At 44.4% G+C, this 26387-nt stretch overlaps 1 protein-coding gene across 1 annotated transcript in view; it reads right to left on the bottom strand.

Moving 5' to 3' along the window:
• Positions 1–11924: 11924 nt before the first annotated feature.
• Ephb1 (EPH receptor B1) overlaps positions 11925–26387 on the bottom strand; it is a 300214-nt gene continuing 285751 nt past the window's right edge. The window contains exons 12-15 of the mRNA XM_019207667.2: positions 19407–19556; positions 14470–14663; positions 12617–12772; positions 11925–12346 (exon numbers count right to left, since the gene is read on the bottom strand). Of these exons, the coding sequence (XP_019063212.1) occupies positions 12340–12346; positions 12617–12772; positions 14470–14663; positions 19407–19556 (507 nt within the window). The 3' untranslated portion in view covers positions 11925–12339. The remainder of the gene's footprint in view (positions 12347–12616; positions 12773–14469; positions 14664–19406; positions 19557–26387) is intronic.

Genomic DNA, 26387 nt, shown 5'->3' with positions numbered 1-26387 from the left:
GGAATTCCCAGGCTGCACCCAGCTCAGGCAGCAGCATTGTTTGGTGACTCAGAGAACACACTACAGACTAAACTTAAGTTCAGATCCTGGCTCTTCAGCATGTTCTAAATGAGCCACTTGAACTTCTCTGAACCTTATTAATTCATTTTCAAAATGGGTATAATAATATCAGTTACAGAAGTCCTTGGTTGGCCTGTCTTGTAGTAAACACTCAAAAGAATTACAATTGCTATCATCACTTATATTATTGGATTTGTGATTATTATTTCTGAGAACTTCTCAAGTGGTCATTATTTCAGCTCCCACCCCAGGAACACCTCTTCTAATTAGCTGACAGAAAGACTTGCTTAAATTCCAAATGTAGAACACTTCCAGTTGTCCCTCTTATACCCAAGCCTGGTATGGGAGCCCTAATCCTCCTCTGCACATCTATTGGCTATGTTCTGAGATGTCTGCGATCACACAGGGAAGCCCAGTTGGCATGCCAAACACTGTTGGTCTTTGTAGTCAGGCACTTGTCTGCTCAGCCTCCTATGTTCAGACTTTTCTTAGTGCATGTGGGGAAGCAAGGAAATTGCCCTAGCATGGGGCAGGGGGTTGCTCAGAGAGTCAACAAGAGCCAAAGTCAGCTTTGGAAGAGGTTGGTTCTGTCCACACAGTTTAGACATGAGGCACTTTCTGAGGCCTTCACTTCCTATCCAAACACCTGATGTGGGCAGATATGGTCCTATGCACACACCTGCTCATCTGCTCATTCAACGGATTGCATAATATCTGGATAGCTACAGGCTGCTATGCACATTAAGGATCATGCCCTTTAATAATAAAGATCCTCATGAAAACAGCCATGCCTCCCCACCCCATCCAGTTTGGCTGTCTCCCGGTTGTTTGAGGACTGGGGAAGCTAAGATTGAAGGATGTAGCCTCCCACACACTACTAGTGACTAGAAAAACCATATCTCCTTGATCTGTCTGACCTTTTTTCTGGCCCACCAGCTAATGGGCTGCCTTGCCCCTTACTTTGCCTTCCCCTGTATGTTACTATAGTCAGAGACCTTCTGTGTCCTATGTCACCCTGTGGCTGAAGCTTTGGCCTCTAAGTATGCTTTGCTTGTTCTGCCAGGCTAGGGCTTCACCTTGAGGGCAATGCTATATTAAGATTATGACTTTGTGGCATATGCCCAACACCTTGACAGGCCCCCAGGACCCAAAAATAGCCTCATGCATGTTTAACCAAAGAATGAATGGGGCCTTGCTCTGCTATAGCTCATTTCCCCATCCCCCTACTCTGGTTCTTTGGATCCTTGTTTGACCCTGAGTTCTGACCTGTGGTGAAGACTCTGTCCTAGCAAATAGATCTCCCAATCCCACAGGCTTCCTAACTGGTCCTATTGTCAGGCCCTTCCACTCATTAGGCTGTCTATAAACTTTCTCCTGACTGCGCATTGCTGAGCGCTATATAGTGTTGCCTTTGCTACACTTCCATTGTATACAAATAGGGCTCTCTCTGATCCTAGTCCCAGAAGTTATTTATTTTACTCCAAATTTCCAAGACTGTTCTTCCTTCTGGGCTTAGTCTCTCTTGATCTGGCCAAGCTATCCCTCCCATAGATATCTATAATGTGTGGATCTTATACTTGGTGCTAGAGACCCAGCATATGATATGGTCCATTCCCTGTCCTCAAGAAACCCAATGAACAGAAGGAAAAGGTGAGCTGGGTGAATGTGATGGAAATAAGGGTCATTGTGTGGGAGGTGACTGACTGAAAATGGGACCTTCTTCACAAGATTCATGACATCTGAGCTGGTCCTGTTAGAATCAGGGGATGGACGATGGAGGGTTCTTAGTAGAGCAGCTTTGAAGGCAGGAACAGAGGCGATAAGTGGGTGGCACACAGCAGTGTTCCCTGGTGAGAAGTCGGGCTAGAGATGTGGGCTTGGGCCTCCTATCCACAACCAGTAATTGGATGTGATCCTATTGGGTGCAGGAAGCAGTTGAGGGGATTCTGAGCAGAAGAGCCTGGGATGTTTTCTCCTTCTTTCTTTCCTTCCTTCCTAGCTCCTTTCACTGCCCTCTCACCCACATTATCAGAAACCAGCATGCCTACCTCATTACTCCAGCAGTACTGTGCAAGGTCCTGAAGTTCAGCTGTGGTCCTTCCAAACAAGTGGCCATGGGCACTAAATGATTCCGTAGACTGTGAGGTAGTTGGAAGGTGAGCTGAAGATCTGCTGGCAACAAAAGTCATTCCTCATTGCATTCTTCCTCTGAACCAAATTAGAACCACTGCACTTGGAGCTGCATGATCCCTCCCTCTGCATTCCCTGCCTTTGTGGAGCCCAGTCCTCTTAATTATCTTTCTCTGTTTCTCTCTACAGTCTCTCATTGGCTTTTAAATACTCTCAAGTGTTTTATTTTAAGAAGTAATCAAAACGCAATGACTAAAAGGTGTCTGTTTCAACTGTATTCTTGTTTTGCTTTCTTTCAAAGAGTGTTCTTAGAAGATTATCATGTACTCTTTTTTCACCATCCAGCCAGCATCTTTTGCCATTATCTCCCTGCTGAAATTGCCCTTTCAAGATCACCCATACCTTCCTGTGGCTAAATTCACAGGTAGTTTCTGATCTTCACCTCATCTTAACCTTCCTTACCAGAATGGAGCCTTATGAATACTGTTCCATCTCAGAAATGTCTTCCTTTGGTTGTATCGATGCTGAATGCTCCTGATTTTTTCCTTGGCCCTTATGGTGGCTCTATTCAGACTTCCGTACAAGGCTTCCTTTGCCTGGACAATCATTGGATAAAGCTGTGTCTTAGGGTTCCACACAAGCTCATCTCTCTCTCCTCACACATTCTCATTCCGTAAGCTCTTCTATTCTAATGGCTTTAATTAGTATTGATTTAAATAAAGGTGGCTCCAAAAATCTCTATCAGCCCATATCCCGATGAATTATGGACCACTATACTCAGTGGCTACAAGCAACTCAGGTTCATATTGTATAACACTCCCCACACTGGTTTCCTCCCCATTTGTATACCCTATCTCAGTGAATGGCATCAAACAGTGTAATCCTTGGCCCCATTGTTAGTTAGCCCTGACAACCATCTACCTCCCTTTTCTGCTGATCTTGTCTCCTTTGCATTTTTTGAATCTCCTCACACACACTGCTGCTTCTACACCTGGACTAAGGCCACCATCAATCATTTTTTGCCGAGATCTCTTATACCCCAGCCTTTGGACTACTTAGTCACCCTCAGTTGAATCTAGTTCTTGCCAATCCACTTTTCATTGTGTGACTAGAATGAATAGTATAAAATGTTTTCTTCAGTGCACTTTCCTTGCATTCGGGATAATATCCAGACTCCTTATCATATAATACATTTCATGATCTGGGCCCTGTCTACTCCTCTCGCCACCCACCTCCATCACTGTGTTCCCAGCTCTGATGAACAGCTGTGATCCCACAGCCATGCCATCTACTCTCTGGCATTTGAACCTTGGCCCGGGTATTTAACATACCCATCTTGCTAATGCCTTCCACTCCCTGGGTTCCACCTAGTTCAGCAGACCCCTTTGAGCATGCCTTCTGTAACCTCCTGGGACAATAGCAGCTCACTTTTGCTCCTGTAGCCCTATTCATGTCCGCACTGACAGTACTTACAATGTTGAATTGTATTATAAAGATTGTAACTGGAACTTGTCATTGCATTCTGTATCAGAAACCCGTTTTCAGAGCTAGAGCAGTTGCTCAAATACATGGATATGAATTTAAATAAAATCAGAAGAGAAGGTCAAAGTCATCTTGGGGTGAAGAGAGGTTCTTTCTTCTAGAAGAATAGAACAGCATGTGCTTAGCAGCTTAGAAAAAGCTTATTTGCCTATTTATTTTGTTTGTTTTCATATTTCAACTTTTCCTTCTGATGAGTGACAGGCTATAGGAATTCTCAAAGTAATGGCAGCTTAAGGAAGACTGAACAACTCTTGGAAGGAAGTCTAGAAAGAGGGGCTTTAAAAACACTAGTGAAGTTTCCCTGGTCACAGAAGCCCCTGTCCAAACTCCTTGCTCAGGCACATGTCGTCCTGGCAGGGTACTGCCCTGGGCCTTCTCTTAGGATGAGACATCCTCTGCCCCTGGATCCTCTGCCTCTCAGATTTGACCAGGAATGGTGTTAAATTAGTTTCTGTCTCTGGGGCTTTGTGCAGTGACTGACACTCAGTGGGAGGCCGCTCTACCCCAGGCAGGAGCTCTGGGGAAGATTGTGACATCGTGTTAAAGATTCAGACAGGGTTGAAAGGGAGTGCTTTAAACTTCACAAAACTAAAATTAGGGTAGGCTACGATTGATAGCAGTTAAGAGTAATTGAGAAAGATTCCAACTTAATACCTAGAGACTAATTTATTTTAAAGCATGCTGTCTAAGGTCATGGACTTCTGTAGGTGAAATGATGACTTGTTAAACTTTCTTAATTCAAACTTATTTCAATCACCAAATATTTCCTGTGCACTTTCCATAGGTTAGGCAGTGTATTGAGGATGGGTGCTGAGTGAGGACATGCTTCCTGTCTGTTCTCCTCCAGGAATGGCCAGAAGATGCTGATTGGAATGCTATATGCATAATCATGACTTCCAGCAGCATGGGGACCTTCCCATGTGGCACGGGAAGGCATCAGGGCCTATGTCAGCAAGGCCAGCCCGGAAGGGATGCAGGGTATGAAGGCTCTCTTTGTTTTCAGGTGTGTGATGAAGGCCAGGAGTCTGTCTACGTCACCCATCCTGTATGCCCTGCAGAACACATTGCCCAGCCCACAGGAATCTGTACCTAGCCAAGGACTAAGAGTTAGTTCTCAGGCCTCTGTGTACCCATTCACATTTAGAAATTGCTAATCCCAAAAAGCTCCCTGGTCGTGAGTCACATTTTGATCTCAGTCAACTTGTATGACCTTCCATTGTGGTCTAGATACCCCTTCCTTAGTCTGACAACCTTTCTGTAACCTCAGTGATTCACTTCAACCACCACCCCTGCTTTTAACCCCATGGCTTGGATAATACAGAATCCTATTTTGCTTTGGAAAATGACCCTGTAACTTATATATGAGCTGCAAGGTACAATGAGTGGACAACTCACCTTGGCTTTAATCTTCAGGCTTCTTTAAGTACTGAGCGCCCTTTGAAAATGCTGAATAGTGTCTCTTTGGTGCTGATTGCTCATCATGTGTGTGCCTCCCCCTAACTTCACTTGTAAGGGACTTAATTGTGCCCTCAGTCACCACTTCCAGAGCCATTATTCTTTCTAAAATGCTGATGAAATTCTCAAATTAAGTACAAAAGCTTCTCAAGACAAAACAGAGCCATCTGACTTTTGCATTTTAACTCGTTTTTTGGAAACTGTCTTCCTCTTGCCCTAGATCTCCATTATCCTGCTCCCAACGTCTCTGAAGTCCTACTCCTTCACCTCCACCTTCACCAGTTTCTCTATGCTCTTGGTGGGTCCTAAATTCTTTAAGTGCTGCAGGAGCAGGGAGAGGTTGCAAGGAGGTGGCTTTAAATCTCAGAATTTTTCCACATGTTGTCATCATTTTTGTAACTTCTGGTACATTAGCCAAGTATCCTCCACCTGCTGTCTTTGTCATCCCCACTCTTGGATCTTGGAGGGCCTCTCTCCTTAAACCACATCCTGGCTGTGCAGCTCAGCTGAAAATTTCTACCTCACCTTGGCTCTCAGAGCCACAGTCACTGACCAGCAAAGTAGGATTTAAAGAAATGTCTAAATTGGATTTAGCCTAGTGCTGGATAATGAGGCCACATGTGCAATCGATGCTCAGAGGGTTGCTGGTGAGCATTCTCCCCATAGATCTCTTGTGAAAGTGTAAGGGAGTCCCCTGTAGCCAAGAGTTCCCATGGGCGCAGACACCTCTGAACACGGTCCCTCAGCCTCTCCCAATAGTTTATGCAAAAGAGCATGAGGGTTCACTTCTCCTCCTTCTGAGTAACTCAAGAACCCCAGTAACTATCATATCCTGGGTCAGGGGCTTTATGTCAAGTATCATGAATTCTTGGAAAGCTATGTTAATGTAGTATGGTGTTCTCAAAGTGTGGTCTCTGGACCAGAAGACCAGCATCAAATGACCTTCTCTGAGAAGTTCAGGTTAGCAGGTTCCACTGCAGCCAAACAAATCAGAAACCAGACGGTGGGCCAATGATCTGTGTTGGAACAGTCTTCCCTATGCTCACTTTGGCAGGGCATATACTAAAATTAGAACAATCCTTCCCGGGTGATGCCAACAGAGGCTCCAGTGTGAAATCCACTGGGCCAGTGGCTAAGAGCAGAAAGTCAGATGTCTGAATCAAAATCCTGACTCCACCATTATGTGGCCTGGAAAGGGTCTTTGTCTCTCAATTTGGACATCTGAAAATTGGGTACAGTGAAGTGCCTCCTGCCATTTGACATGGTTATGAAGGAAGAGAGCACCGATGTGTAGTGCACTTAAAACATGGTTGGGTCAGACGTCCTTCATCCAAGGCAGGTGTCGAAATCCTATTACAAGAAAACTGAGGCTCAGAGAGGCTGACGACTGGCACAGTGCCAGAGGTAATTTGTGAGTCTCACTTGCTATTGATACACCTCCTTCTCTTTCCTGATTTCTGGTCTATATTCATTCAGAGGATAGAGATGAAATAGTTGAGTAGGGTATCTGCAGGATGCTGAGAGCTCAGTCACGCTCGTCCCACTGAGGTCTTTCTTCATCATCCCCTCCTGCTTCCCCCTGTGTGCTTGAAGACTCTCTCCTTTCGGATTACTTATAGTGATACCAAACTGAAGGGCTTTACCTTCACCTTGAGACTATTTTCTCCACAGCTTGGAAGGTGGGTTGCTGATGCTGGAAGTGTGGTAAGGATTTAGGGTTAAAGTTGCTGCTTGAGGAACTGAGTGACAAATTTAAATTTATTCCTATGGAAAATTGCCAGTAGATTAGCCAAACTGCCTAGACTTGTAAGACACTTCATGGATTGAGGTCTTTGGGATAATTAGTAAATTGTGCATGGAAATGGTAAGCAATTAATAAAGGGAGACCTTGTCTTCTACCCAGCTGGCTAGACTGGAACTCTTTGCAGACACATGCTACAGATATGTACCCATCTTCTCTTGTCCTTGGGGAGCCAAGTACAAGGTAGTGGTTTAAGATGAACTGGCCTAGGTCAGAGATGCTCCCCTCACCTGTGAGCCTCTGTGAAGGAGCATACTGCTGTAGTGAATTGGGGTAGGTGACTTCAAAAGGTAAGAACCTCCCATATCACAGTTGCCCGGGACTAGGGAAACAGGCTGATAATGCCTTAAGTAAGGCAATAATAAGGTATTAATAAAGCTACTTAGGTACTACAGCTCCTGTTACTGCCTCAAATCTCCCAGCTGCATGTTCAGATACACCATGAACAAGCAGTCTAAAATGCCTTTTCTAAAACTGACCTGCATATGCAATTCTCAAATGTGGTGTGTAAACTGAAATCAGCGTGATTCTGTATTATGAGTGATTGTTCCTGCTTGCTTGCCATGGCTTCTTATTTGAGGTTTTCATATTTATTTGAGTTTTCTTTTGGATCACACCGGTGCCAGTGAATATACATATTCCACTTCTGGGGAGCTGTGGAGTCAGGGAAGTGCTCTGTTTGCACATTACAATGAAGGATGGCTGTGAAGGATCCTCCTGTAACTTAGGGACAACCCACTGGGCTGCATCCAGGGACACACACTCCGACACCATTCTACGTAAAACCCAGACATGCTTCTGCTGCTTTTAATTAGACAGATAAAATTAGCAAGGAGATTAAGGTCAAAGGAGAAATTAAAAATATTTAAATGTTAGGTGGAATTTACAAAAGTGAATTGAACAATGAGGTACAATAAGGAATGTAAAGAGAAACACAGACACAATTGAAACATTCCTCGGATGCCACGCGGCTTAAGCCAGTCCACAGATAAGTCAAGAATTCTTTCTTGCCTCCTCTTAAACTGCTGATTCCAGGGATGTGGAAGAACATTCTCCAGAAACACTTTCCTTCTCCTTTTCTTCAGATGTTATCAAGAATAACTAATCAGTCAGTATCATTCAAGAATAGCCCACACTGCTTCCAATTCAAACCACTCACCTGTTTCCTGTCTGAATTTGCAAACTCTTGAGAGTTTTTTCCTTTCATTTGTATTTTTCCCCTCTCCTCAATTCCCATTAAACCAAGAGGCCCCTGGGACAACCACAATGCCAAACTGACAACATATTCTGGCCCCTTTGGATTTCCCAGGTGCACAGGTTTCCCAGTTCTTTTTTCTTGTTTGCATCTGTTACGGACAAGCACAGTCATTTTATAACACAGACATACATATGCGTGTCCTCACACACGGAAACAGGATTTTCTGTTTTTTTTCCAATTTGTGGTATCTTTTTCCTTTTTGCAGAAAATGCAAACAAAAGAAAAACAAGGTTTTCAATTGAAGGTACATCTCTTCTTCAATATGAAGACATTAATTGAATTGGTTGGATCCCCATGCAGTGGTCAGCAAAGTCCTTTGGCAACTGACAGAACAACATCTGGAGACTCAGGAGCTGGGTTTTGTTTGAAGAAACTTCCCTACAGGAGTCATGAGCAAAGGGAAATGGATGTGGGAGAGGGAGGGACTCTCGGGGAGGAGTATGAAAGGAGAAAAGAAAAGAACGTCATTGGTGAGGAAGAAAATGGAACACGGCTGCTGTTTCTTCCTTCCACCTCCTTCCCTTCTTCCTGTAGACAGTAACTCCACCCAGGGAGGGTGGGAGCCGAGTTCACTCTTGTTCCCCTGACATATATTGTTTTGTCTCCTCTACACTTAAGATCACCTTTCTGTATCTTAATTATTATGCTTTTGGTTTCCCACGGTGTTGTAGACATGCTTCTGTCACTGAGAGATGAATGTTGTCTGTAAGCAACAGGTCCAGTTTATTCATCGTCAATGGAAACACCTTTCTCAGCGAGAAGCGGGTCTCTCCAGCACATTCTACAGTGGTCAACCGCTGGTTCCCCCTGGAGCCTGGTCCTTTTCCTTCCTCTCCTCCCCCAAGAAGGCAAGAGTTCTCATGCCATGGCCGTTGGTGACTGACTCATCTGGACTCTCATAGAATGGATACTGTTCAGAATCTTCTTCTGATGGCCTGCCAAGGTGACCCCTATTCTCAGGAGGTCTCTAGAAGGGAAACAGCCACAGAGGAAGTCACTCTGGTGTTAGGGAAACATTTCACAGATCCAAACTCATCACCAAAGGCATGCTCCTGCATAGTTGGGTAGGCATGTAAAAGTGTTTAAAATCCAAGTAGTTTAAGTTTCCCCACAGTGTTGGCAAGCTTTCAATTAGAGATTTTCTCGCTCAGTCTCACATTCTCCATGCAGTGGTCCTTGTCTCTAATGCCTCCTCAGTTTGGATAGTCTGGCTTTCCCTTATTCTGGGGATATGTTCCTCACCTATGGGTTCTGCAAAGGCCCCTCATTCTGTCCATGGCCCTCAGGGGACTGGAATTTTCCTCTGCTGTGACTTTCAACACTTCCAAGGCATACTCTATGGCGTTTCAGTTATTCTGTGGACATTTCCGCCTAAATTAGTGAACACCCACTGAGATTGAAAAGATATGGGGCTGCCCAGTCTTCAGATGTTTTCTCCTAAATTCCACATTTCTGTCTCTGAATTTTCATTTCATGCATTTTTAAGAAGGGTAATCTCAAAATAACTAAAAGATATCTGCTTAAGCAGGAACCCAAATAATATGTGTAGGATGGGATTTTATTGGATTCGTCTTTTATCTGTATTACTATGAACAAGTTCAAGGCTTAAATTTGACCTTGGGAAGGCCAATGCATCTTTCCTTAATTAATAATAATAACATGTAACACGGCTTGAGTGTATCCTATATGCTATATACTATCTCATCTGAACTTATAAGGAAACATTTTGTAAAGAATGACAAAGCACTATAAAATCACAAATAATAGTAATTTAGCAGCAATTGTTTCTTGCACTTGTCCTATGGGCAGGTAATTGGCCATGTGCTTCCTATGTGCTATTCTATTTGTCTCCTACAACCATGAGACAGGCACTATTACTGTATGCACATTTATAGACAAGGTAAGTAGCATTAAGGGAAGTTAAGCAATGTGCTCAAGATCACAGAGCAGGTAAGCAGTAAAGGAGAAGGGATTCACATACAGGATGCTCTGGCTCTCAGTATTCATGCTTGGTTTCTCTCAAAGTCCTGACTGCGTTTCCCCCAAGCTTTTCTGACCGCAGTGTAACAGGTCTCTTGCCACACTGGATGCCCTCAAAAATCCTGGCTGGATCTTTGTCCATGATTCCTTTCCTAACCCACTTTCAGCTGGTAGTCAGTCCCCCAGGGGCTGCAGCTGATTGAGAGAGTCAAATTGCCCAAGTCTTTTTAACTAATACATTTGGGAAGCATGCTTGAGTTCTGAATTTACAAATTGCCCCGCAATCTATTTTATGGAATCACTCATTTTCTTTTTCCATCTTTTATCCCTCAAGAAACAAACTGAATTGCTCCAATAGTGTATGGACCTGTCTACTTTGAACTAAAGCTCCTAATTTTCAGTTTGACTTTCTTTTTAGTCTTCCCCCTGTTCTCTACGAAGGGACTAACCCCAATGGAGGGAATTACTTCTCTCGATCCCTTCACATTGTAGGGATCACACTGTAGGGATCACCCCTACCTACCTATGTATGGCAGATCACACTGAGAAAGCAGAAGCTGCCCATCTTCATGGATCCCATGCCTCTGACTGAACTCAGGTCTCTGACCCTCTAGAGACATCCATTTTAGCTTAAAGGATGGGGAGACTGGTTTTCCCCTGCTGAGGTAGTTCTTTTTAATTTTATTTTCTGCTGTTTGTTCGGCAGTCATTCAAAATGCCAGTGATTATCCTTTTTTAGGCATCAGGAAATGAATCTATTTAAAACATAGATTCTGATGTTTAGTGGACTCTAGGCTAGACATATACTCAAAGCATCTCCCTGGAAAAAGTGGAGGCTCTATCATTTCTGACAGGAACAAACCTCACAGAGTGGAGCTGGACTTCAGGAAGAGCTTAGAGCTCTCTTTGGGGCTTGAGTATTAGGAGTAGATCTCTCCATCTCCCTCTCCCGGACTCAGCAGCTACCCTGACCAGGATGGAATCCCAGAACCTAGCATGGTGCCTGACACATAATAGGAGATCAATTAGTGTTTGCCCATCAACTGACTGATGGATCCTCTCCCATGAGAAACGTGTGTTATAGGCCACCAGACTCCACCCAGGAGATCTCAGTACACATTGTAGACCAGGTAGCCTATGAGAACCCTCTGACAGGTGCAAGTGTGTGTGTGTGTGTGTGTGTGTGTGTGTGTTGTGGGAGGAGCTGGTGTCTTGGTTAGCATTATTTGAACTTCTACAAGTGCAGAAGGCAAGATTAGACCCTTCCTAAACTTAACCTACTGGTGTCCCTACTTTGCTGCATTGTAGAATCACCCAGAGCTTCTAAAACTCCTGATGTCCAAGTCTCACTGCACTCCAATTAGTCAGAAGCCTGGAAGTGGGAACCAGGCATCAGTCATTTTAAAATATACCCACTGACTCCAGTGTCCAGCAAATTAGGGCACAACTGCAGCCCTGTGGTGTAGACAGAATAATTTTCTGGTGGTGGCAGCCAGAAAAGCAGATTTAAGCCCTGGCTTTGCCATGTGTGGGCACCAATGTCATATCATTTCAGAATCTGCAGAACAGAAGGGGTAGAACTACACAAATATTTCCCAAACTGAAGTTCTATAAAAACCTGTCCCTCAAAAATATGGCTCCATGGTATTTAATAATTTTAAGTAGGTTTCTTTATTTCAGGATTTCTCATGGCCTTTATAATGCTAATATGAGCAGTGAATCTTCAAGAGGGTGATAAAGTACGCAGTATTTCCCAAATTTATTTGACCGTGGGACCTTTGTTCCAAGGAGAACTTATTAATATTTCCCACAACTGGTGCTACTCAGAACATTCTTGGGAAATGATGGACCACATGGATCTTTAAGAGCTCTTGCCTTATTGAATAATTTTATTTTGTGTACTCCTCCAAACTTCTATGGGAGCAGCAGACTGGTAAATAATTTGTGGGGGATGGAAATGTATGCTTATTTACAAGCACCGATGAAGACTGAGGATGTTCTTCCCACACAGCCACTTGTCGCTGAATCAGTGCAATATCTTTTCTGCTCTGTTGTTTAAAGTGCTGGCTGGCTGTGTTCTTTCCATCTGGATGCTCTCTTTGATGGCTTGAGTTTATAAACTTAAATGGACAAGAGACTCTCGGTGATTAGGCAAATGACATATGGCTATGGCTTTGAAGATCTCTCATTTGGGACCCAGAATAGATCTCCACCTCCCCTTCCAGCTCCCCCAAACACCTTCCCCTCCATCTTCCAAGGCACTCCCCCACATCCCTGGTTCTATACAGAAAAGGGCGTGTAAGATGAGACTAGAAATAGGACTCACAGCATTTGCAGTAGCAGGGGAGGGGCTACCCATGGGCGGGACAGAGGGGCTTCTCATCACTTACTCTGATGTCATCTGGGTGACAAGCTGAAGCGAGGTGAAGCCAGCAGTGAGGAAGCTGTCCCTGTACTGGACCATTTTGATGGCACTAAGCCAGTCATCCACGGTAGTAAAGGCTGTGAAGTCTGGGATGGAGCGGTCGAGCAGGGGCTGGGAAGGCCTGGTGAAACAGAGGAGCAGGTGATCCTACAGCAGAAGAGATGCATTCACAGAGGTGTGCTGTAGGCTGCAGGCTGCTGGCAGACTGCACGGGAAGAGCAGCAGCTCCCCCGAGAAGGAGCCCTGGCTGACCCACCCTTCCTAACGGAATCCTATATTAGTGCCACCCGAGGGTCCAATCTCTATTTCTGAGCACTGTCACAGGTCCAGTAACAGACAGGCACATTGGAACAGCATTCAGCTGAAGGGAAATAAATCACCTAACTCCTTTATCAATTGAAATCTAGGATCCTCATCATCTAAAAAGAAGGTCCTTTAAAAAGTATGTCTAGTTTGCCACTACTTCTCTAAATTTACTGGTATATTTTTGGGGGGAGGTGTTACCCTTGGATACTTGGGGGAAAAATGGAGCATAAAAGCCCACTACTAACTTTCTCTGGCACATTTTTAAGGCAGACATTTAGGCATCCATACTGGAAACTAGGGTGTCACCTTGACATTTCTCCAACCTCATATCCAGTCTTCACTAAGTCACAAATATTTTTACCTCCCAGATCTCTCAAACTTATCTACTTCTTTGCCAAGCCATTACCTTGACTTAAGACACTATCTTCTCTATTGTGACTCTTGAAGTGTTCTCTTAACACAAACAATGTCCAAATTGTAGTCAGATGCTTTTTCAAAATGCAAACGTGATCATACCAAAAACTCTCAGATGTCAAGAAACACATCAAAACTTTTCATAGGTGTTCACTGCTCTGAAAATCATGCCAAAATTCTCATCATGATGTATAGGCTTTGAACTGTCTTGCCCTTGCTTACCTGGACAGCCTCAGCTCCACACAGTTTCTTCCCCAATTGTACTCACAGTGCCTGACCCAGGCCTGCTCACCCTAGAGCCTCTGCACATGCTGCACACTGTTCTTCTACTCCCATCTTCCTTCTATCCACTTAATGCATCATTCCCTTCTGCCCTCACCTTAGATGACATCAGGAAAACCTCTTTATGGCAACTAAAGTTACAAGCTTTTGGTGCCTCGTGCACCCCTCCTGCTACAGCAGCCATTAAAGTTTCAATTTTGTATTTCTTTTCATGATCGTCTGATTAATTTTTGCTCCTTTTAAATCACTTTAAACCATCTCTGTATTACTCTTTCTATAGTACTAGCATCAGACAGAGTGGTTGGTCTATAAGCATGTAATCAATTTTGGTGAAAAAGATGAATTAATAAGTGATTTAACAATGCAAATGCAGCTAAGTAGCACAAAGCTGGCAGAGGCTGACAGCTGTTCTGTACACTCTCACAACAGACCCATTTGCTTTGTATTTCTTCGTCACATAACAATTACAACATTTTCCTACCATTATATTGTTGGCCAGGGACTGTAGCTCCACCTTCCTAGAGGACTGGTGTGGTTACTGGAAAGGTGGCTTCTGGAAATGCGATCTTTCAGAAGTAGGAAATCATAACACTCAGATGAGATATAGCTCAACTACTCTACTCTCCAGTCTAGTGCTCAGTCTGTGAGAAGGCTAGAGGCAGAGAATATTTTAGAGACGGAAGAGAAGAGTCTTGGAACTCTTTCCATTAGTGGATAAGCTCTGCCTTTCCATCTCAACAGAACAAAAGGCTATCTACTATGTCTCCAACTAGAAGACCATCACATCTAGAAGTCACCTGGTCCCACCAGACTCACACAGCGGTGATGGTTGCCACGGTCTTGAGACTTGCCGGGTTCCGGATCATCTTGTCCAGGGTGTTGACAATCTCTGCAAAGCGGGGCCGGCTATTCCGGTCCTTCTGCCAACAGTCCAGCATGAGCTGATGGAGAGCAGCGGGGCAATCCATGGGAGGGGGCAGCCGATAGTCCTGCTCGATGGCGTTGATGACCTGCAGTGGTTGGTGTACAGCACAAAGGTGTGACTGGAGGAGGAGCCACCAGCTAGTCACTTACAAATTAGCCCCTGTGGGTACAGCCTTCCTGAGCAGGCTAGTGCAAGCACCCTGATCTACGACCACACATCCCCCATGGTAATGGACTCTGTGTATCCCCACCCCAGGCTGTGGGCTTCTAGAAAGCAAGGACCACATCTGATTGTCCCTTGGTGTCCTGTCCCCACTAACCAGTGCAGATCTGACACACATGAGATCTTGGTAAATTTAAGAACAGTGAGGACCTTCTTTGTTGTCGCCTCTTTAGAAGACATAGGGCTCATTTCTGCCTTACTGGTACTGAGGTGAAGAAAATATGATGCCAAACCTGGTGAACCCATTGGTTATAAAGGACATATCTCAAACCTGAAATGATTTCATTCTCTCATTCCTAAGAGAGGAGAGGGACCAGCATTGTTGGGGCCCTACTCTGTGCCAGGGACCCTCTGGGTTCTTCTATGCATTATTGACCTTCATTTTCATGAAGTAGCAACCTGAATGAGGTCAATGATCACTAAGTTAAACATTTGGTTAAGTAAAATGAAAACAGTCAAAATTTCAAGTTGCTCAAACAAAGTGAATATCTCCAATCAAGTTTTGGCAATTTTTAAGAACTCCAGGGAATAATTTTGTAAGAATTTTGATAATCTTCCAGTACTTGTTGGTTTTTCAGATGTTTGTATTTTTCATCCTGTACTTCTTAATTCCTAATCCATTTAAATCAATTATGCCTGTCCTGTGCTTTTTGTACTAGAAAAAATAATTATAAGTGGCCCAATGCTAACCATCATTTTATTATGGTACATTCACAAGACTTGGGAAAGAAAGCCTGAAATATAACATAGTCTTTAAAGTGATGTTACAAAAAAAATGTATCTATTGAAATGGAAAAAAGCTCATATTGTATTAGGCAAAAGAACAGGCTGTATAACTGCAGGTATAGTATAATCTTGATTTGTAAAAAATAGAAATCAAAACAAAACAAAATCTAAATTATACATATGAATAAAAATGACCTTGTAAACTCCATATACCGTGGAGTTAATGATGGTTGCCTATAGGCAGGTAGAAACATGAATATTCTTTAGGTTTTTCTTTCCACTTGTTTGTATTTTTTATTGTCTATGGTAATCATACATTGATTTTATGTTACATGGATACAGTACCTTAAACAACAAAGAAAATGATTTAAAACTTCAAAGATCCTCTGGTGTTTTTACAATTTAAAAAAAGTAAATGTATTAGAACTGATTATCATTTTAACATTAAAATTGCTCAAAATGTGAGTATTTCCAATCAGTTTATATTTTTACAATTTCATATAGGACATGCGATGGTGCATGAGATGATATAACCTGCAGTCATTAGGGATAATCAAGGTGTACTATTTTTTATTCAATACAATGAAAAACAAGCATAAAACCATACCAATATTGTCACTATATAAAAAGACCAGTAACTGGAAGCATTCACTTTTGAACAATGAATTGCACTGACAAATTTTTCTCTCCTCCAAACTGTTGTCAATCAAATTCCCTTCTGTCCTCTTAGGAGAACATTTTAACTCTATGTTCCCCATGAGAAAAACAGAGGCATAAGCAGTGAGGTAATTTACACAGAGGTAAACAGCTGGCAAGTGATAGGGCTGAGAATAAAGCACAGGTACCTGATTTTAATATTTTTCAGTTTTGAATACTTAGAAAACCACTCTTCCTACATTCTGGGGTGCTACTTAGAGCCTAGGAAATCATCCCCTAGATGTCTCTATGACAAGATATAGAACTAAAGTAATCTATGAGAATGAGCAGCTGGCATCACTCCCATCAGCCTGGATCATTAGTCTACTTTTCCAGCTTCTTGTACGCAACCAGGTTAGGGTGGCCCAGAGTCTCCTCTCATTGTGGAGACCAGTGGAATTACCCACTGAGAGGCCCAGAAGCTCTTTCTGGGTTACCAACGTGCAAACCCACATGACCATGTTGCTGAGAGAATAGCATAGAGATTATAGAGGCATTGGTCCTGGAAGTCTGGGTTCAAACCCTAGGTCCTAGGATAAGACGTTGAAGAGAGTGGAGATTAGAGGGCAACCAAACAGTATTCCCAGAGAGAAGGAAGAGTGAAGGTGTGTATAGGAAGGGGTGAGAAAAATGGCCCAGGGAACAATTACAAGCGCCCTACTGTGTCACTCAGAATCGTCTTCAGTACCTCTTTGGCCACCCTAAAACACTGTAAGTGAACAAATATCCCAGGCCTAACTAAAGAGGCAGAGATAGTGAGGTAAGGGAATGGAGCATGCCTTTGTTCACCTGAACCCAGAGAAAGACAATGTGGGATTGGGGAGGTGACTTGTGTGCCTCTGGGAAATGAGCAGAGCCCCTCCCTTCACCCTCACATTCTCAAGGGGGTCCTGGCTGCCTCTGAACCTTGTTTCCCATTAGTGAGTTGGGTCGCAGGTGGTGCACTGGAGAGTGTGAAGTGGGCGAGCCCAGAGCAGTGGAAGAACCAGGGCAGAGTGGGTTAAGTTGAGCTCTGATGTTTCAATAAAACTGCAGCTATTCTCCACAGACACTGCCACTCTCATTATCTCTGTCAATCAGATCCAAGCAGCAGAACTTCCAAGTTGCTCTCTCTGGCTGACAAACTCTCTGTGCACGTTCAAAGACCTTCTTGGGCTCTGGAAGTCCAATTACCAGCACTCCGACTTGCCTCTGCAATTCCCTCCCTTAAAGCCTTTCAATTGTCATCTGTAAAATCCTTTACAGCCACTGCCTCCATGGTTTCTGATGAGGGAGGCTGCAGCCCAGATCTCTCCCAGGCCAGGTTGTAGAAGCTTTCTGAATGGGCATGAAGTAGCCTCCTGTCTCCCATCAGGTACAAATTTTCACTTGGGACAATGTTTTAGGGGCTTTATTTTGAAGAAATACAACAAAATTAGAATAAGCTGCTATTTTACAGATGTTCTTATTCTCTCTGAGACCCAGCTGAAACATCAAATATCCAAGAAGCTTTCCCCACGCACACATTCCCAAGCCCTGCAAATTTGCCACTGGACTGTGAATCCCTCAAGAGTAGAATCAGCACCCACAATGCTTAGTCACAGTTAGCACACAGTGACTGTGTGTTGAATGAATGATTTGCAAATTCTCAAAATTTAACACCAGAATTCTATTTGTTTTCAGCTTAGGTAAATGCATTTACCTAGGATATTCTGAATGTCAACTCTTGCCTGTCAGTTCTGTAACCCATTCTATGTGGGTTAAATTTTCTTAATAGGATTAAGGTCTCTGGGAGGGACGAGATGGGTCTGCTTTGTCTGGCTAACATTTCTTACTCATCTAGCAAACAGTGTGCAGCCGATTTCATGAAGGCGGCTCAGCATCAATTCTGCCACTTACTGATTGGACACACTATAGAGGTGTGGATAATCACAGATAATAGAGGCCCTAGACGCCACCTGTGGTTGACATCAGGATGGTTTTTGGAGGCAGCCATTTTATCCACTAGAAGCTGGAGCACTCTGCCTGGGTCAGCAGTGACTACTGTCCCAGAAGCACCCAGCTCATTTTCACAGTCTCGCTGGGAGATTGCTACCACATAAATCTTCTGAGAGAATGCCATGACTCTAATCCCCTGGCTGGACAGGGAGCTGGCTGAGGACAATTTCCACAAGCTATGAATGCCTCAGAGTCCATCCAGAGAGGAAAGTGTTTAAAGTGTGACAGAAACCGGATCTGGATTGGGGACAGTCCTACCTGCTTCTAGTCTATAAGCTGGGAACTGCATCCCATGGTGAAGAGTAAGCTGAGAACAGAGGTTCAAGTTTTGCAAACTAATCATCTCTTCTCCAAAGGGAGGGTATATATTTAAAACACAAAAGAGGACTGGGCCTGGGGAACCACCTGGCTCAAAGAGAGTGTTAAAATCTAGGTAGGACTTTCACCTGGAGTATTGTCAAAGCAAGTAACACTAAAAAGGCTTCTTCACTCTTTAGAAACTATGGAGCAAAGAAAGATTCCATTCAGAACGCTCCCCAAATACCTCTTGTTACAGCATCTCTGATGTTCCTTCTCTTTTCTTTCCTACCCTTGTCCCTTGCAGGTGGCCTGGAAGGAATGTTGATGCCCTCTAACAGACAGGGAACTGCTCTTGAAGCCCATATGAAGCTGCCCTCTTAGGAATGTGTTCTCAGCTCCTTCTTCACTGAGGAGCTTGTAGAAGTACAGATTCTCAGAGAAGAAGGCCCTTTACTATTCCTTTCTATAAAGCTGAACATGCAATTTCCAGATGTACAACCAGTCCAAAGCAGTAGAACTGTTACAGAAGAGTAGGACAGGAACCCAGGACCTGGCCCTTGTGCCAGTATTCCTTACCCTCCATTATCATGCAGAAGGAAAACAGAGCCTGGGCTCTGTGATGAGTAGAATCTCATGCTTGGTTTGGACTTGATTTGTTCATGGTCTATGGCCATGCAGAACCAGCCCATTGTCTCTTTGGCTGGAGTCTGTAGCCTGGGTGCATTTATAGGGTTTGTGGTCATTGGGACTGTCACTGTCCATGCTGGGCTCTTTGGGTTAATCTAAATACTTAAGCCAAGGATGTCCCTGCTCTCAAATCAAGCTCAAACTCAAGTTTATGATAGGAAGGCTTGCTGTCCACTGTCTTGGATGGGCATTTGTGGCAACCACGTGCTCTGACACTTACATCTTGGTTGGACATATCCCAGTAGGGTCTCTCTCCAAATGACATGACTTCCCACATGACAATCCCGTAGCTCCAGACATCACTGGCTGAAGTGAATTTGCGGTAGGCAATGGCCTCTGGTGCTGTCCATCTCACAGGAATCTTCCCTCCCTGGAAGAAGGAAAAACCTGATCAGTCTGTCCGCCAGTTTTCAGCTGGTGGAACAGAAAGAAAATGCACATCCATCCACTCCCCCACAACCGCATCTTATGAGTTAAGTTAGTCAGTACAGTCTTGGCTCCACAGGTGGGCAGCACTACTGTGCCTACTTGAAGGAGTTCAAAAGGATCAGTGTGGCCTATGTTGGTCTCATGCCATATGTGGGCACCCCAAATGCAAGTGCATAACAGGCACTGAAGCTTCATCCCCCATCCCAATTCCTTCCAAACTGATTCTAATGTTACTGTTGGGGAGTGAATAATTGCCTTAAAGCCACTAGCACCACATGGAGTGCAAACTGTGGTTCTTTGTCCCATGGCAATGTAAAAGCCACGGGATTCAAAACAGGAAGAAATGCAATGAAACAAAACAGAGAATGAGGCATTTCCCTGGAGAGCCCCTTCACCCGCACCCCCACTGCAAGATCACACTGGGCTGCCCCTCAACCCCATTTCCACTGTGTTGCACTTCTGGGAGAAAGATTTTCCTAACTGTGCAGTCTGCAGACAGCTCCAGGCTAAATGGGACTTTGATGGACTCAGGGCATGGCCTATCCAAATGCTGCTTGTCTACCCTGCCCTTCCACAGAGAACTGGGGAGGCTGTAGGTATGTGTTTTTAAAGGAATGTCTTTGGGTTTGTTTCTCCTTCTTCTTGCCCTGTGGTGCCACACTGGAGTTTCTAACCTGTCTCTGTGTGGTCTTTAGCTTGACTGCTGACCTTGGAGCAGTCAAGTGCTGTTTACCTAAAGAGCTGATGCACAGCCTTCATCCATTTGCACTATCAACAAGTAAGCAGCAAGCACTGTTTTGTGCGGAGGAGGAGCTGGAGCCCCCCAGAGATGAGTCACTAGGCTCCTCGCCCTCATGATGCATAGGAGCAGGGAGACAGACTGGAAAAAAAATCTTAAAATGGAGTTACAACAATTGAACAGGGGAAAGGTGAGGATGTGGATGGGTCCCGGGGTTCTGTGAACGGGAGGGGACTCCCTAACACAGGCAGAATCAGACAAGGTGTATCCTGTGGTGCTTAAGTTGTCCCAGAGCCTTACGCTAGGTTCGGACACCAGTATTTTCCCTCTTCTACCTGTATAACCGAGTCAAGTAACCTAACCTGTCCCGTGCCTGTTTCTCACCAGCATCTGGACAGTCATCATGAGGGGTAAGTGGTTAATACCATATGGAACAGGGAAGAGGTGTTGCCATGGACAGTAAGGGCTGTGTTAACTATTACTGGCTCAGCCTAAAGGACAAAGAGAAGTTCACCAGGCAAAGTGAGAAGAGGAAGGAATTCCAGGCAGAAAGCAGTGGATGCAATGGCTAGAGGAAGAGAGTGGATGAGAACTGTCAACCACACAGGCTGGATGAAGCAGGGAATGCCCAAAGGGAAGTAAAAGGTGGTGAGGGCAGAGCACAAAGGAAGGCACTGTCAGGTCTGTCTTGCATCAGTGCTGCTTATAGGTGTTAAGAGTGGGCACTTGCCAAGGCCACTCTCCAAGCTCACCGCTCTCTGCAATAAGCATGTTCCTCATTTTCATTTCTTCACACCAAATACCGGGATTTCACTGCCATGGCACTTTCTCTAGACCTGGACTCTGGATCATTCCATAATCCAAGAAATGCGGCTGCACTGAGCAGGGACAGTAGTTCCCACCCTACTCTTTTCCCTGGCCTCATGCCTCAGCTGAAGGCAGCTATTTTCACATTGACCATTCTTACAATCTGCTCAAGTCACTAAAGATACAGAGTGGACTTTAGCAAAAATACCTTACAGTGTATAAACAGTTCATGTGAGGGGGAAAAAAAAAAAGAGCAAACCCCCAAATATGTTTTTATCTGGGTTCCTATCCAGGGCCTGGGAGGAATAAACCTGGCCCAAACCTCCCCAGGCACATATCCAGTTTTCTGCAGAGAAGACAGTTCTGATTTCCCCTGAGGATGCTGGCAAGCTTTTGCGGTGGGAGATGCCCTCAGCTCAAATGCCAGCAACACGACAAATGCCTGGAGGGCAGGCTCGTGCTGCACAGTCCACAGGATGCTCCACCCTCATCATCCCGCTGAACATGAGCGCGCTCACTGGCCTTGTCAACACAGTACCTGTGGCCAGGAAGGGAGGTAGGAAATTCACCCAGTGAACCAGGGGTCCTCAAACACCTTGATATCAGTGTTTGAGGAGAGCTGGGGACCTCTGTCATTTGTGGCTAGTAGAGGAAGCACCTTGAGATGGCCTGGGTTCCCTTCACACCATCGGGGGGGGGGTTGCACCTGGCTTAGGTGAAGTAGGAGAAAAAGGAATTCAATTAGTGTTCCCCCCTCTCCCTCCCTCCCTACCCTATATTGTGTATGAGAGAATAAAATTTTTTGCAAGAACATATCAATATGAATGTGTGCGTGTGTGCGTGTGTATGTGTGCGCGCGCACGCGCGAGTGCACAAGACTGAGAGACAGAGATAAAACTTGGCAGTCTAGGACTGTGAGTAACAGAGAGTTATGGCTTGCTTATGTTTTGTGTGTATTTGTGTGAGGAGGGGGTAGGAGATGAAAGTCTAGTTCTTCTGAATTTCAAAGAGGTGATTTGGGAGTCTGGAAGTGTCCTCCTCTGGCAAGTCTGGAGCAGACCCTAGGGGCTGTCGGTGACAGCTGTTGAGCTGCTCCCTCTTGCATGTAAAGTGGCAGTGCCAGGCCCACTGGTGAGGAGCCGCAAGCCCTCCCACCACCTTGAGCTGTTGGGCCTCACTGAACACAGAGACTGGCCTGTCACCACCACTCCCCCGATCCTAGCAGGTGGCCAGGCCTCCAAGAAGAACCGCACAGGACAGGCAGGTGACAGCTTGTTACGACGAGCAGCTCTCCTACTCAACTGAAGAGCAGGGGACATTGACCTCTGAGGCAGAAGAAAAGGTGATGCAAAAGCAGAGGAATGTGGTGGTAGGTGCTTTCCTCCCTGGGGATTTTAAATTTTCCTGTCTTTTCAAACATCCTCTCAGCAGCATTACCTTCTGATGCTCAGGAGTAATTATGGTGATGATGATTATTATTTAACTTGTCTTCAATTTTATGACAGGAAATCTATTAATTTAGAGGATGGTGACCAGTCCTGTGGAGAGGATGGAAGTCAAGAGGTGGGACAACGCTATAGCAGGCCATCAGACAGGGAGTCCTACTCCCCAAAAAATCTAGACCAGAAACCAAGGTCAGGGTGTCCGTGTGTCTGAGAAGTGGCCTGAGTCTCCTTCTCTCCAATGTAGGCATGAGGGAGGGCCATGGAGGAGAGGAATGCCCTTTGGGTGGTTTCTTTATGTTCTCAGGAGGGCAGAATTCAAGGGTGATGAGGAAGAGATGGGGCTTGCAAGGAAAGGGTCTGTATTCACATGGGCACAGAGGGATGAAGAGCACGTGGTTCTGACATGAGTTTGCCGGAGTACCTGATGGCTCACTTCTCAAGGAATGCTGAGGCACAGGTCTGATTTCTGTAGAGGATAAGTCTCCCTAGAGCTGCCACAGGGGGTCCTGTTGGGGTCTGAGAGAGACAGAAAGTGAAGGAAGGGACAGGTACTTCACCATCAGCAGGACTCGAGTTCCCTGTAAGATTTCATGTATTGACCTTCTACATATGGCTTTGAGTTGAATGGTTGTGCTGCCAAGAAAGTCTTCAAACTTGAGAAAACAACTGCTTCAAAATAATCATGTCTTTATTAATAAGACAAATGAGAGAGAGAGAGAGAGAGAGAGAGACAGAGAGAGACAGAGAGAGACAGACAGAGAGAGTAGAATTGTATAAACTGAAAGAAGACAACTGGCACTGGACTAATCCTAACCCAGCTATCTTCAGGTACAATGCCAATGGCAGGTTTCTGTGTAGCGGCATTTTATTTCCTTAGTCTCAGCCTGTATGCAACATATACTCTGTGCCCAGCAGTCTGCTAGTGACATGGTCCTTCTGAGACTCAGCTCCACACTCCAGGGGCAGTGGACATCACTAATGCCGCATGGCCAGCTCACTGTCTTGCCACAGTAGGATTAGATAGCTATGACACATAGCTTTGGTTCTAGAGCCCAATCAACTATGAAGTTTTCCAGGCCAACGTCCTTCACAGGGTTGATTTCCCTTTCTAATTTTTTTTTATCCTGGAGAAGCCCATTGGGTAGTACTTCTGTGTGTCTGGCCATCGCTATAATGCTTTTCTCCATTGTCTCATGTGAGACAAGTCTTGATGGGATTATGGTAGAAATCTAGGCATTCAATGTACTTGATATGGTGACCACAGACTCATTCATCGGATATTAGAATTGTGATGCATGAACTTCTTGAAGCTAGGATGTGACAGATTAATGACCTAGGAGCATCATGCAATGGCTCTGAATTTCATAAGCCAGCTCTTCCGAAATGTTTATAATATGAAAAACATATTGGAATTGTGAAAATCCAATGGGATAGATAAATAAAACACAGAACATATTACTATTACCATTAGGCACAAATTTACTGAGTATTGTGAGTTGAATTACACCCTGTCAAAAAATATATTGAAGTCCTAACCCATGATATCTGTGAATGTGGCCTTACTTGGAAATAGGGTCTCTGCAGATGTGATCAAGTTAAGGTAAGGTCGTACTGGATTAGTGCAGGCCCTAAGTGTAATGCTGGTTTCCTAATGAAAAGGTTATATGAAAATAGAGACTCAAAGGGGAGAGCACCGCGTGAAGATGGAGGAAGAATTGGACTGATGCATCTATAAGCCAAGAATGTCAAGGATTGATCACATCTGTACAGAAACAGATCCTCTCCTACAGCTGTCAGAGGAGGATAGTTCTGCCAAGACCTTGATCTCCGGCTTCTAGTCTCAGACTAGAGATAATACATTCCCATTGTTTAAAGTCCGATTATAGTACTTTGTTATAGCAACTGCAGGAAACGCATATGTTAAATCACTCAATTTCATTGGGCACTAGTTTTAAAGTACTGTTGGTAATTTTTTGGCAGCCAAACTGTCAAGGATTGCTATTAAGGAGCCGTGGACTTTGGAAGAAGGGCTACCTCTAGCCTTTTATATTAAAGCCTCTGATTAGCCACAGGGCCCTCTATAGAACTTCTTTAGTGCTGTTGATCAGACCTTAGCCACAGTCTACACCTTGTTAGAATAGTTGGAAGAAGAATTCCATCCTCACTCTGCCAGCAGTGTGCCCAGCCCCAGCCAATCTCTCCAGGCCTAGATGGCTGCATCAGAAGTGTACAACACTGGCTTGAAGGCAGGGTCAAACCTCATCTCTGCACAGTCAGAAGTCTTAGCCTACTGGTTTTCCAGCTTGTTGCCCATCAAAATTACTCAAGAAGTGTTCTTTTACTTATTGAAAAAAAGTACCATAGGGTTTCTAATTTATTTAGAATTTCTGGGTATTGTGCTAAAGTACTGAGAAGCTTTTATGTGAATCATGGAATCCTATTAGAATCATCGGCAGGTGATTCTAAAGTACAGCCCATTCGTCACAACTAGTGGCCACAATAGTGGTTGTCAGATCAGACTGTGCACCACCATCTTCTGGAGGGCCTACAAAACTGGCTTCAAGTTTCCTAGCTCTGAAACAGGTTTGCAGAATTTGCACGTCTAACAAATTCCCGGTATGGTTGCCTCACTTTGAGAATTGCTGGCATAGATCAACCAGCAAAAATCATGGATTTCATTAGGTTTAATTCTGATCAGGTTTCACATTGATTGTTGTTAGTGGCTGGGTTGAGAAGGATTCTGAGGCTTCACCTGGGCATAGAGGGGGTTGTGACTAATAACTATATATTAGAATCACCTAACACATGTTAAAACATACCTATGCTGTCTACCACTCATACAGATTCTTAAAAAATTAAAATTACTCATGACATTAATAAAAAAAATCCTCCCTCAGGTGTCTCCAATGGGCAACCAAACTTGAGAACCTTCTGGCTAGGCCTTCTCAGTATTCTTCTGAGAGGGGAATTGGTCTTGGTGAGCAATGTCTGGATGAGGGCATGGGTAATATAGTAAACCTCAAAAGATCTTAAAATGATACAAAAAGGAATGAAGGGCAAACTGAGATGAAGTTTACACTGTATAATAAGAGGTACTTTGGAGTTGGCAGATTGGACACTCCCCCTGAGGGCAGTGACCAGCCTGACTCTGCAGTTGACCAGCCTGAGTGGAGCACTGGCCTGTGAGAAGCTCAGTAAAGCCCTTCATTGGCTAGTTGGGACACAGATGGCCTTGCCCTCAGGGTGCCTCCCTGTGACATTCCCTACTGTTCCCCAGTCACTGTCCACTGACCTGGACCAAGACATCTAGAGTGGATCCCAAGTGCTAAATGAAAAAGGTGTTTCAGAATAAATGTTTCAACTTAAAAGCACCCTGGAAGCACACTAACCCATTTTCCTTAATCAGTAAAGTGATTTTTTTCCTTGATAAGGTCTATATCAACCAAGAAGAAAAAGAAATTTCTTTCTGAAAGGTTATCCATCTCTGACTGTTACCAGCTTCTAATAGCCAGTGGAAATGGCTTCTGGCTGTTGAATTGCAACTGAATCTATACAATAAAGAGGCTGTTCCCAGTTCCCCTGATGCCAGAAATTTGCATGAAAACAGTCTCTCCATTTACGGAAAGAGTTCATCTGGTCTCACTGCTTTTTTCCAGAAGCCATGATCTTGATGGTAACACTAATTTATTACTGTGATAAGGATTATGATGCTAAGTACAGAGAACTAGGACTTTGGGTGAGGAACAGGCTGTAGGGACAGGTGAGCTTCCGGACAGGGTGA

The sequence above is a fragment of the Fukomys damarensis genome, unplaced genomic scaffold (assembly GCF_012274545.1).
Source record: "Fukomys damarensis isolate Sample0158 unplaced genomic scaffold, DMR_v1.0_HiC HiC_scaffold_37, whole genome shotgun sequence".
In the NCBI taxonomy this organism is placed as follows: Eukaryota; Metazoa; Chordata; class Mammalia; order Rodentia; family Bathyergidae; genus Fukomys; species Fukomys damarensis.
The sequence above is the reverse complement of the archived record's forward strand: the minus strand, read 5'-3'. Positions and strand labels throughout refer to the sequence as shown.